The 12,680-nt window shown below is 41.1% G+C and overlaps 1 protein-coding gene across 1 annotated transcript in view; it reads right to left on the minus strand.

Annotated features, from left to right (window-relative positions):
• The window catches only part of ak8 (adenylate kinase 8), a 160,871-nt gene that overhangs the window by 67,247 nt on the left and 80,944 nt on the right, over positions 1 to 12,680 (minus strand). Inside the window, exons 7-8 of the mRNA XM_078227557.1 lie at positions 12,260 to 12,391; positions 7,720 to 7,809 (exon numbers count right to left, since the gene is read on the minus strand). Coding sequence (XP_078083683.1) covers positions 7,720 to 7,809; positions 12,260 to 12,391 — 222 coding nt within the window. The remainder of the gene's footprint in view (positions 1 to 7,719; positions 7,810 to 12,259; positions 12,392 to 12,680) is intronic.

Genomic DNA, 12,680 nt, shown 5'->3' on the forward strand with positions numbered 1-12,680 from the left:
CCGTTGCATTTTTACAACAATCCAACAACGCCAGGAACACTCTTACTATACCAGCTCTTTATTCCAGATTTATTTATATTCTATTCAAGCTGAATTCAAATTCTCAAACTAGCATTGAGGTAGTGGAACTCAAATTTCTTTAGATTATTAATCCAGTTACATTACCTCACCCATTAGTGTGAATACAATTTGTGTTAAAGGGCTGCCCTTATAAAAGCACAATCATGGAAGTAGGAACCAATGCAGTAATTATATTGGATACAAGCACAAGTTCAACTAGATAATTGAAGTATTTCATCAGATGAAAGACAGAAAAGAGTGTTTTTTTAATTCATTTATAGGATGTGGGCATTACTGGCATTTATTGCCCATCTATAATTGTCCTTGAGAAGGTAGTATTGTGCTGCTTTCTTGAACTGCTGCAGTTCATATATTGTAGGAACACCCACAGTGCTATTAGGAACAGAGTTCCAGGATATTGACCCAACAACAGTGAAGGAACAGAATGGGTATGAAACAAAAGATGGAAAAATGAGAATGCAGTTATAGTAATAACTAGTATCATGCTTACATCTTGCTAATCTAATTGTATTATGCAGTACTACTACTGCTAAATTCCTATCCGCCAATTTAAGAATAATGATGGGACCAATTTCAGTTTCAGAGGTCTGGAATTTGGCAAATGTTACTCCTTTGCCAAGTGTTATTACTCCTTGGTTACTCTGATTAGATTTAGTATGTCGAGTAACGCAAGGTTCCAGATTGTAGCAATTAGGAAAAATGCTAATCTCCTACCTCACTTATTTTAAAGATTTGTTTCAATGCTTACTCTACTTAAATTACCACAGTAAAATAAGAGAACATTACAGTATTTTTCCCACATATCCTTAATTAAATTTAATCTTTGGTTCACCTTAATTTGTTCAAGTGGATCAACTTTTTTTTGCCATTATCATTTAACATATTTTTATCAGTTAACAGTGCTATTATGCTGTTCCTACTGCATATATCGGACTTGTAAATTTGGCTGCTTCTTGAATGTCTAGTGTATCGTCCATCGCATGGTAGTGAGTTGATTAAACAAATTGTTGGGGTTTACATGTTCTTTTACATGTTACATCACTTCAGCTGGTGCTGTGCAGACAATGTTGATTCCCCGGAGGCTGCATGGTGCATGTGGAGTTCGTCAGTTATATCAATGGGGAAACTTGCACAGGTATTCGGTGTCAGCCTGTATACTGAACAAATATTTCCCCCAGAAAATTTATCTGGTCATAGAGCAAGATAATCTTTGAATTTTATGGGGTAAATGTTAAATGGAAATTAAAACATTTGGGTAGATCGTGACTTGATAAGATAGGGAGTTGCCAGTCGATTACATCTCTAGCAATTTTCATTTCTATAGAGGTAAATAGGAATGGAAATTGGCAGAGATGTAAAGTGAGCTGCCTACGCCCATTTTACACTATCGCACCATCAAGATCCACCGAGATCACAGTAGCTCGCGTCATATTGATCACGAGTTTTAATTATGCAACCAAATCACTCCACGGGTGTAGGATTATAATGGGTGCAGCAGGTGAAAGGGATTACCATATTTTGGATTGAGAAAGGAAATTTGAAAAAGCACAACAAGAATATTTAATTCAGTTTTAAACTAAAACCAAGAAAAATCAGTTCAGTAATGGTAATCTGGTTTATTTTAAAAATGAAATTAAAGTAAAAAATGATATAAAATATATACATTGATCAAAGTTGGTTCTTGTACTTCCAATACCTTGATCTTGAATTCAAACTATGTCAATTCGTTGGTCAATCAAAAAAGAGGAAAGTTAGCATTTGAAAGGGATATAAAGGGTTTGATGAGGACTTATCTGTTGAGGTAGTATGGGCGGAGATTAGAAATAGGAGAGGAGAGGTCACCCTGTTGGGAGTCTTTTATAGACCTCCTAAAAGTTCTAGAGAGGTTGAGGAAAGGATTGCGGAGTCAATCCTGCTTAGGAGTGAAAGTAATAGGGCAATTGTTATGGGGGATTTTAACTTGACTAATATTGACTGGAATTGTTATAGCTCTAGCTCGTCAGAGGGGTCAGTTTTTGTTCAAAGCGTGCAGGAAGGTTTTTTGACTCAGTATGTAGACAGGCCAACTAGAGGTGAGGCTATATTGGATCTGGTGCTGGGAAATGAGCCAGACCAGGTGCTAGACTTGGAAGTTGGTGTGCATTTTGGTGATAGTGACCACAATTCGGTTACGTTCACCTTAGTGATGGAAAGGGATAGGCATGAACCTCGGGCCAGTGGTTTTAGCTGGGGGAAGGGTAATTATGAGGCTATTAGGAGAGAATTAGGAAACATAGGTTGGACTAGGAGATTACAGGGACTGGGAACGTCCGACATGTGGAGTTTTTTCAAGGAGCAGCTACTGCGAGTCTGTGATAGGTATGTCCCTGTCAGGCAAGGAGGAATTGGTAGGGCTAGGGAACCGTGGTGCACCAAAAAAGTTTCTTTGTTGGTTAAAAAGAAAAAGGAGGCTTATGTTCGGATGAGACGTGAGCACTCGGGTAGTGCACTAGAAAGCTTTAGATTGGCTAAGAGGGAGTTGAAGAGCGAGCTTAGAAGGGCTAAAAGGGGACATGAGAAGACTTTGGCGGATAGGGTTAAAGAGAATCCTAAGGCGTTCTATAGGTATGTCAAGAACAGAAGGTTGGTTAGGGCAAGTTTAGGGCCAGTTATAGATGGCGGAGGAGATTGGTGAAGCATTGAACCAATATTTCTCTTCAGTGTTCACGCAAGGGGACATGAATATAGCTGAGGAGGACACTGGGTTGCAAGGGAGTAGAATAGACAGTATTACAGTTGATAAGGAGGATGTGCAGGATATTCTGGAGGGTCTGAAAATAGATAAATCCCCTGGTCCGGATGGGATTTATCCAAGGATTCTCTGGGAGGCAAGAGAAGTGATTGCAGAGCCTCTGGCTCTGATCTTCAGGTCGTCGTTGGCCTCTGGTATAGTACCAGAAGATTGGAGGTTAGCGAATGTTGTCCCATTGTTTAAGAAGGGGAACAGAGACTTCCCCGGGAATTATAGACCGGTGAGTCTCACTTCTGTTGTCGGCAAGATGTTGGAAAAAATTATAAGGGATAGGATTTATAGTTATTTGGAGAGTAATGAATTGATAGGTGATAGTCAGCATGGTTTTGTGGCAGGTAGGTCGTGCCTTACTAACCTTATTGAGTTTTTTGAGAAAGTGACCAAGGAGGTGGATGGGGGCAAGGCAGTGGACGTGGTATATATGGATTTTAGTAAGGCGTTTGATAAGGTTCACCATGGTAGGCTTCTGCAGAAAATGCAGATGTATGGGATTGGGGGTGATCTAGGAAATTGGATCAGGAATTGGCTAGCGGATAGGAAACAGAGGGTGGTGGTTGGTAGTAAATATTCATCATGGAGTGCGGTTACAAGTGGTGTACCTCAGGGATCTGTTTTGGGGCCACTGCTGTTTGTAATATTTATTAATGATCTGGATGAGGGTATAGTTGGGTGGATTAGCAAATTTGCTGATGACACCAAAGTCGGTGGTGTGGTAGACAGTGAGGAAGGGTGTCGTAGTTTGCAGGAAGACTTAGACAGGTTGCAAAGTTGGGCCGAGAGGTGGCGGATGGAGTTTAATGCGGAGAAGTGTGAGGTAATTCACTTTGGTAGGAATAACAGATGTGTTGAGTATAGGGCTAACGGGAGGACTTTGAATAGTGTGGAGGAGCAGAGGGATCTAGGTGTATGTGTGCATAGATCCCTGAAAGTTGGGAATCAAGTAGATAAGGTTGTTAAGAAGGCATATGGTGTCTTGGCGTTTATTGGTAGGGGGATTGAATTTAGGAGTCGTAGCGTTATGTTGCAACTGTACACAACTCTGGTGCGGCCGCACTTGGAGTACTGTGTGCAGTTCTGGTCCCCACATTACAGGAAGGATGTGGAGGCTTTGGAGAGGGTGCAGAGGAGGTTTACCAGGATGTTGCCTGGTATGGAGGGGAGATCCTATGAGGAGAGGCTGAGGGATTTGGGATTGTTTTCGCTGGAAAGGCGGCGGCTAAGAGGGGATCTTATTGAAACATATAAGATGATTAGAGGTTTAGATAGGGTGGATAGTGATAGCCTTTTTCCTCTGATGGAGAAATCCAGCACGAGGGGGCATGGCTTTAAATTGAGGGGGGGTAGTTATAGAACCGATGTCAGGGGTAGGTTCTTTACCCAGAGGGTGGTGAGGGATTGGAATGCCCTGCCAGCATCAGTAGTAAATGCGCCTAGTTTGGGGGCGTTTAAGAGATCCGTAGATAGGTTCATGGACGAAAAGAAATTGGTTTAGGTTGGAGGGTCACAGTTTTTTTTTAACTGGTCGGTGCAACATCGTGGGCCGAAGGGCCTGTTCTGCGCTGTAATGTTCTATGTTCTATGTTCTATGTTCTAAACATTATAGTGGTTAAGGGAAGTATTTTAATCTTTAAAATTGTCATTACTTTCCTTCTCTTCATAGTACAACATTCAGTAATCTAGCTGTACTTTTTCCATTTGTCTCTCTCTACCACTACCAAACCACTCAGACAAGCAGATCAAAGAGTTGACTTTCACGTGTATTCATGTGTATAGTAAAATATACCATAAGGAGTATCTTTTGGATGAGTTGAAATGGTCTTTGTAGACAGGTGCACTTTTAATTTAGGTTCTAATCTGATTGATTTGTAGATTGAGACTGATCATGTGTGCCCTGATTTGACAATTAGAAAGATGTGCAAGTCTTCGGGATAGTTGACTCATTGATTTATGACTGGGAGGAGCTTTGTTAATTTTCTTCAGGCACTGTATATAGTGATCTAGGTTTTCACTGTTGCGTCCAAAGTGTTCTGTAACACTTGGCATAATATGACATCTCAAGTCAAGATGTGTAACTTTTTGCATTGGCATTATGATTAGGGTAACAGAGTGCAATGATTACAGTATTGTATTAGCAACCCAAAGGTCACAAGACTTAAATCTCAACATAGCAAATAATTACATTCAATTTAATAAATCTTGTCATTTGGAAGCAGGTACCAGAAAAGTGGCCCTGAAAACTGCTGACTGTCATAAAAACTCACCTGGCTCACTATTGTCCTTTACAGAATTGAGCCTCCGACCACCACCTGGTCTGGCCTATAAAAGATTTTAGTCAATACTATTGGTTTGGCTCTTAATGCTTTCTGAAGTGACCAGGCAAGTGACTCAGTTAGACAAAAGATGAATAGTAAATTCCACCAAATATGCCTATATCCTGAGAATAAATAAAACAACAATATGGTGTGTGAAGCAGTTGAATGGAAGTCAACCAATAGCAGGAAAAAAAAGGAAAGATAGTTAACAGAAGTGGCACCCTCCATCCTAAAGAGCTTCTCTGGACCCCACAAAGAAACCTCACTCTCTACATTTCTGTTTCTCCTCCCCCCGCATCCTAGGCTCCCTCCCTGATATTCCTCTGTCGACTCCCATCGATCCACTTACCAAGGACTATATCTTAAGGAGACTGGTAGGGGAATCTGAGCTGCCCAATTTTAACAGTTGGACAGTCAATTCCCGGCCATTTCATAGAATCATCATAGAAACCCTACAGTACAGAAAGAGGCCATTCAGCCCATCGAGTCTGCACCGACCACAATCCCACCCAGGCCCTACCCCTATATCCCTAAATATTTTACCCGCTAATCCCTCTAATCTACGCATCTCAGGACACTAAGGGGCAATTTTAGCATGGCCAATCAACCTAACCCGCACATCTTTGGACTGTGGGAGGAAACCGGAGCACCCGGAGGAAACCCACGCAGACACGAGGAGAATGTGCAAACTCCACACAGACAGTGACCCAAGCCAGGAATTGAACCCAGGTTCCTGGAGCTGTGAAGCAGCAGTGCTAACCACTGTGCTACCGTGCCGCCCCACGCCCATGAGTTGGTAAATGGGCCAGCAGCTGTTAAAATTGCTCGAACCTCCCTGGTATTGCTTCTGGCCCCTCACAAGACTGCACTTCCACTACAGGAGTCAAAATCAACCACATTGATTGACTTCCCTCTCTGATTGGAATTGAGAGCCATATATTGAAACAAATTGTGTCTGTCTCAACCAAATTTCCAGTGAATAAGAATTCTCAGGATGCAATCTGCCTCAAATTCAGCACACTTAGCAAACCCACAGGAATTATAGGACTCAATAATAATACCGCAGAAATATATTTAGCAAGTCAGTCAAAAGGCTTATCAGATGTGTGATACTTTGATTTTCAGATGTGCTCAGTATCTTTTAGTGATGGTGGATTGAATCGATCGTGTTATCAAAATCAGTCTGTAAAATCTGTGAAAACAAATTCATATGTTCGACTCCCCAGATTGGGTAATCTTCTCACCATGATAAGTGCAAATACAGAACACACACACAAATTCACAGCTGCCTCCAAGAACATCAGAGTAATGAATACTAATTAACAGTTAGACTTTAAATTGACACATTGGGCATTGTTGGGTTAATAATTCTTTAATCTACTAATTGAGAATTAACAGTATTTGTTTTAGCAGTGCGGTTCAGTGCTTTTGAGGTTGCACAAGGGGAATTTATTCAATCATATGCAACTGGATAAGGACATTATACTTGCAATATATATGGGCACGTTGCTCATATAAAGCAAAGATATTGGAAATGCACTAATACTCTGCAATTTAATAATCTATTTTAATACAATAAATTTTATTCCAATGTTAAATTATATATTTCGCCCCAAGGATATATATTATTCTATGATGAAAATATATGAACATCATTCAGGCAGTGAAACTAAATTCAGGTGGCAAAAGTAATTTCAATTATTATATCAAATTTTAAGAAGTTAAAATTTTGCTTTAAGTTTCAAAAATGTGCATTCTAGCACTGTTGAAAATGGTTAACTGGAAAAACTGTGTAATGAGAGCAGTTCATCTCATCCTATTTGAATATGTGAACTCTAAAGAAAGCTTGTAGACCACCCCATAAGCCCTTCTGGAGGAGGACTGATAACAGCGAGGGATGATAAAGGATTAGAAATGGGAGCGAAAAACACATTAATGTAATGTTACACAGTTGGCTACTGATGATTTTTATGAAAAACTTTGTTTCAGATATTTAAAGAATAAACTTCATGTATGGAAAATAACATAAAAAAACTTTTTGACAAAAAAAGGAAAGTAAGTTGCACCACAGGGTCCATTGCACCTCTGAAAAATTAAACTCGACAGATTCAAACTGTCCTATTTCCACTTCAAAAGAGCAGGGGCTCTGCTCTCCTCCTGACTCATCTTCAAACAGCAGCGCCCCAGAAACTTTCTTTCAGGCGAAGCTAAAGCAGCCTCCAGCTCCCTTAAGCACTGTACTGGTTACTGTAGCTGCTGCCTATGCCTGTCCTAATTATACCCATGTGAGTCTATTAATCAGTTAGTAAATTATTCAGTAACCCTCCTCTGCCTTCAGCTAGTACAAACATGCTCTAAGCAAGGGCTAGAGGGAAGTGCAGGGGATGTCCCTATGGATCTCACTCTGAGATATTCAGTTGTTCAATGTCTCCTGAACTCCCTGTTAATAACGAGGGAGAAAAGCTCTCGTGGTGTCTGAATCTTGCCCTTTGTTCAATATCAGAACACTATCAGTAGGGGGGTCAGGAACCTTACCTGGCTGCCTACTTTCAACATAGGGTTTAATGGCTTCACCGAATCTTGTCTCAGCAGCGACAGCCTCCTTCAGTATCTGTCCACAGGAAACTGGAGAAAACAAGTACTCATCTCACCAATGTCATTCAAAGAAGTCATTTTCCCCATCACGGGTAAAACTACAACTCTCTATACTTCCCTCACATTCCTTCGGAGCAGTGTTACAGTACGCCTGAAGGTATAATTATTTACTCGATACAACATGCTACCCATTCATAAAAACATTCTAAAAAACTCAGGTGTTTCACAGACCATTCACCACAGCTGTGAAGAACAAAATAACTGAGTGGCATTTTCCAGCATCGTCTGCCACCGGTATTGTCCAGTTCCGCCGAAAGTCAATCGACATTTGGTTGGGCTGCCACAACCCCTATGGCAAGGCTCGCCGTGGTGGGGCTGGAAAATCCCAGTCTCTTTTAATCAATAGCAAGCATCTGTACCTCTTTGGTTGTTACCAGTTACAGTTCACATTAACAATGCAGGCTTTGGAATCAATAAAACAATATCTAAATTTCCAGATGACACCAAGCTATGGTGTGGCGGATAATCAATACACGGGAGGACTGCAACAAATTGCAGGAAGACATTAATAAGCTTGCAGAATGAACAAATCATTGGCAAATGAAGTTCAACACAGATAAAACATTTTGGCAGGAAGAAGGGGGAGCTCACTTATTACTTGGAAGGGTGAGTCTCAATGGGGTAGAGGAACAAGGGGATCTCAGAGTACAAATACAACTGCTAAACGTTGCACCATAGCTTAGCAAGGCCATAAGAAAAGTGAACCAAATTCAGGGGTTTACCTCGAGAAGGATAGCATTGAAAAATAGTGAATTTATTTTAAACCTGTACTGAACTTTGGCTGGACGACACTTGGGGTTTTGAGTGCAGTTCTATTATAAAGCAGATGTACAGGCACTGGAGAAAGATTTACAAGGGTGAAAGGGTGTACATATAAGAAAAGAATGAACGGGGGGGTCTCTTTTCTATGGAAAAATGCGGCTTGGGATGACCTCCTAGGGAACTTTAAACTTATGAGTCTAGGAATCTATCCATTTCTTTCTTATATATATTCAGTGATATCGCCTCCACAGCCTTCTGTGGTGGAGGTTCACCACCCACTGTGAAGAAATTTCTCCTCATCTCAGTCATAAATTGTCTACCCCATATCCTGAGACTGTGACCCCTTGATCTGGACCCTCTAGCCATAGGAAACAACATCCCTGACAAGAAAAAAAGAGGAATATCATAAAATGACTGGAAACTTCAACAGGTAAATAAGGAACTCATAGCGAAGTCTAAATAAAGACATTATTGTTTTTACCTGTAAGTATAAAAGACTTTTTATAGCATCCCAGCTAGCAACGAAAGGTGAAACTGGGTTGACTGGACCTGTATTCACTGGAATTTAGAAGAATGAGGGGGAATTTAATTGAAACATATAAAATCCTGACAGAGCTGGACAGACTGGATGGAGGGATGTTGTTTCCTATGGTTGGAGGTCTAGATCAAGGGGTCACAGTCTCAGGGAATGGGGTAGGCCATTTCGAACTTAGATGAGGAGAAATCTCTTCACAGAGGGTGGTGAACCTCCACCTCAGAAGGCTGTGAAGGTTATATCACTGAATATATTTAAGAAGGAAATGGATAGATTTCTAGACTCTAAAGGTGTTAATGGATATGGGGAGAGTGCTGAAGTATGGTTTTGGGATAGTCGATCAGTCATGATCATGTTGAATGGCAAAGCAGGCTCGAAGGGCCAAATGGCCTTCTCCTATTTTCTATGCTTCTATGTAAATACAAACCTTGTCAGATAAGAATCATGAGATGTACAACAATTACAGAAATGCACAAATTTATCAAGTTTTTGGTGAGGCTCAGTAAAAACCGAAGATTGAAAGCAAAGAAGCAATTTAATTCTCCACTCTCATCAGTTGCAGGCAATTTTAAAGCCTCATTAATTACTACTAGTCTGCATTTGGTTTACTTCAAACTACTCAGCAGTTTGCATATTATATCACAGAAAATAAAACATCCTTGTTGTACCTCAGCATAGAACTTAGCTGCAAAGATCTGCATTTGATTAGTGTAAAGCAGCATGTCACGAATTCCAATAGCAATTTATTGCTGAAAAGGGGACTTTTTGTCAAAGCTTTTCCTCTTGCACTCATCAGGGCAATTTGCAAGAATACAGTGCAAGGAAAATCACAAATTTCTTCTCTACAAGAATGCTGAATAGTTGGCCAATGGACTTCAATTGGTACAGGCATTGCCATGGAGAATGCACCAGTTTATAGTGACTGACAGTTAATTGCTAAGCACTGTTTGAAATTTAAACCAGGCAGCTTGACTCTGATTGGTCAAGGCATTGCCCTGAGGAATGGACCAGCAAATAGCTGTCAGTTATTTTGTCAGCTGAAACAGGTGACATGTTTGTACGTGCTCTTTCTGTCCGCCAAGAAGAGAGCCCTGTGTATTAATATCTGTAGCTTCCAATACAGTTCAGGGAAATACCTGACTAGAGTCATGCTGCCTGATTTAAATTTCAAACAATGCTTGGCAATTAACAGTCAGTCATCATCAACTGATGCATTCTCAGGATCAATAACATCCATCTAAATCTGTATAGAGGATCTGTGTTCTGTTTTTTAAACTGACATGGAAATTGATGTTAAGTAACTGCACTATGTTCAGCTTTCATATGGGTGACTCAGTTATTTTCCCCAAGAATGTTTGATGACATACGCTTGAAGCTGTTACTAAACATACCTCAGCAATGGTGGTTTAATAATAAACTGTCCTCCATTTTGGACCTCATTTTCCTTTGCCACGGTTTTGCACTGGCGTTCGCCACAAGTGCAAATGGCACAGTAGGTGCAAAATCTTATCAAACTCGGAAAATTAGAATCTTGCCAGTGACATAACAAGGTTTCTGCCCAGGAAAGTCGGCACCTCATTTCAATAAATTTTAATATAATTAGCTGGCTTCCCTGCCATATCGTCCCCCCAACATTTGGAATTCATCGCGTTGGCGATATTTACAACTCCTTTTCAAAAGCAGGAACCAGGCAAAGTGAACCCACCAAGAGCACAGTTAAGTATAGCCCCCCCAGAGGAGAGAGGGACATGCCTGGGCTGTACCCTGGCACTTCCCCTGGCACTGGCCCTGCCACTGCCAGGGGTCCCTCTGGGAGAACTCCACTGGGAGTTTCCCATATCGGTGGGATTTCCCCTTGTGCTGTGGTGGGAGTTCCCCTTGTGGGTGTGAGGGGAGAGGCTCCCCACGTCCGTGGAGAGGGAGCAGTCTCCATGCCCTTGTGAGGGGAGGGGGGTTTCCAGTGTTTTATATCGGAGATTGGGGTGCCCTTTGGAAATGACACACTGACCTCGGGATTCCCAGCTGCCAGCTTTTTCTGGCCCCGCAATGCCAATGTGACGCCATGGGCCATGTTTCAAGATTTCTTCTGCATAGCTTGTTGGATTATCTGGAGAGAAAATTCAGCTATGCAGCCTGCGAGCTGCATGCCAGCTTTCTCGCCTCAACCAGCGTTCTGTATAGAGAATGGGAAATTCAACCCCTTGTCTCCAGCATTGCACATTTAGATGGAGAATCAGCTAGCAGTCCGCTCACTGAAACACAGTTCTGGCATAAGATACACAAAAACAAAATGTGCTCAGCCTCAGAAAGTTTTTTTTCCCCCTTAGGTGTATCACCTCATAATTCAACTAAAAGGTGACCTTGACAGCACTATCTGAGGAATGAGCCACCTGCCCTCCTTGTGGAAAAAGACACTTACCTCAAGAAAAGAAAAACAGTGCTTCTCAGCCTTTTGTGTAGGATCAAGCGTGAGATCATGTGTAATGCCTGTTCTTGTCAGCTTGGACCTAGTATGTCTCTTTTGTGGGGACCATGAATTGGATTAAATTTGAATTTGAGTTAGTTCTTGGAGCAAGTAAGGAGATCGATTGGGGGCTGCCCTGTCCACTCGGCACATTGGCTTTGGAACTCAGAGAAAGGAATAATATTTTTTAAAAGACCAACATTGAAACTTCAGAAACACACAGATCAACAGTTTTAGATGGACAATGGAGAATCGTTGACAGTAAAAATGGGAAATGCCAACAACAAGAAGCCAGCCTATATCCAAAACCAGACTAGTTATGCCATTTTGGTTGCATCATCACGTAAGACTATGCAAGCCGGATTCTCCTTAAAAGTTCAACCCACGTCCCAAAAGACAGAAATATAAAAAATATATTGATGACAAGTCACTGAAAAATCAAACATGGAAGCACAGACCCAGCAGTCACGTTTTTTTGTTATGTTTGGTGGCTCCGGAGGCAGTGCTGTAATGGAAGCAGGCTGTAATAGGCCACGGACTTAACACATATTTACTGCCAGATTGTAAAATTTCAAATGTGCTGCTGTTGTACAGCAGAATGTACAAGACAAAGACAGGAATTCAATAAAGACAAAAAGTCCAACTGAGTTAGTGCTCACCGTTAACAATCTTGTATTTTTCAGCAATCAGTGATGCCTGCAGGCTCCTGCCACTGCCAGGGGGACCATGGAGAATGATTCTTGGTGTATAGGGGGCATTGGATCGATATCGGCTTTGGACATGGCTCAAAACTGTGCAGAGTGAAAATGTTTTTTAAAAAATCAGCAGAGACCCTGAACACTAATAATACTTAGAGACAAGCTAACTCATGCAATATGAATGCTGTTAAGCCCCATTTGTAGGGGATTTGTAGAAGGGGGTACAGAAACCCCTAGGATTTTGAAGACTATTAAAACAAAGTAGACTAGTTTAGAGTAGGGATCACAGTGTGCCTTATATATACAATAAGGAATAATAAAATGCTTCACATATATATATCATACAAAGGTATTGTCTGCATAGACATATATATCATATATA

This window comes from Mustelus asterias, chromosome 13, assembly GCF_964213995.1.
Source record: "Mustelus asterias chromosome 13, sMusAst1.hap1.1, whole genome shotgun sequence".
NCBI classification, from domain to species: Eukaryota; Metazoa; Chordata; class Chondrichthyes; order Carcharhiniformes; family Triakidae; genus Mustelus; species Mustelus asterias.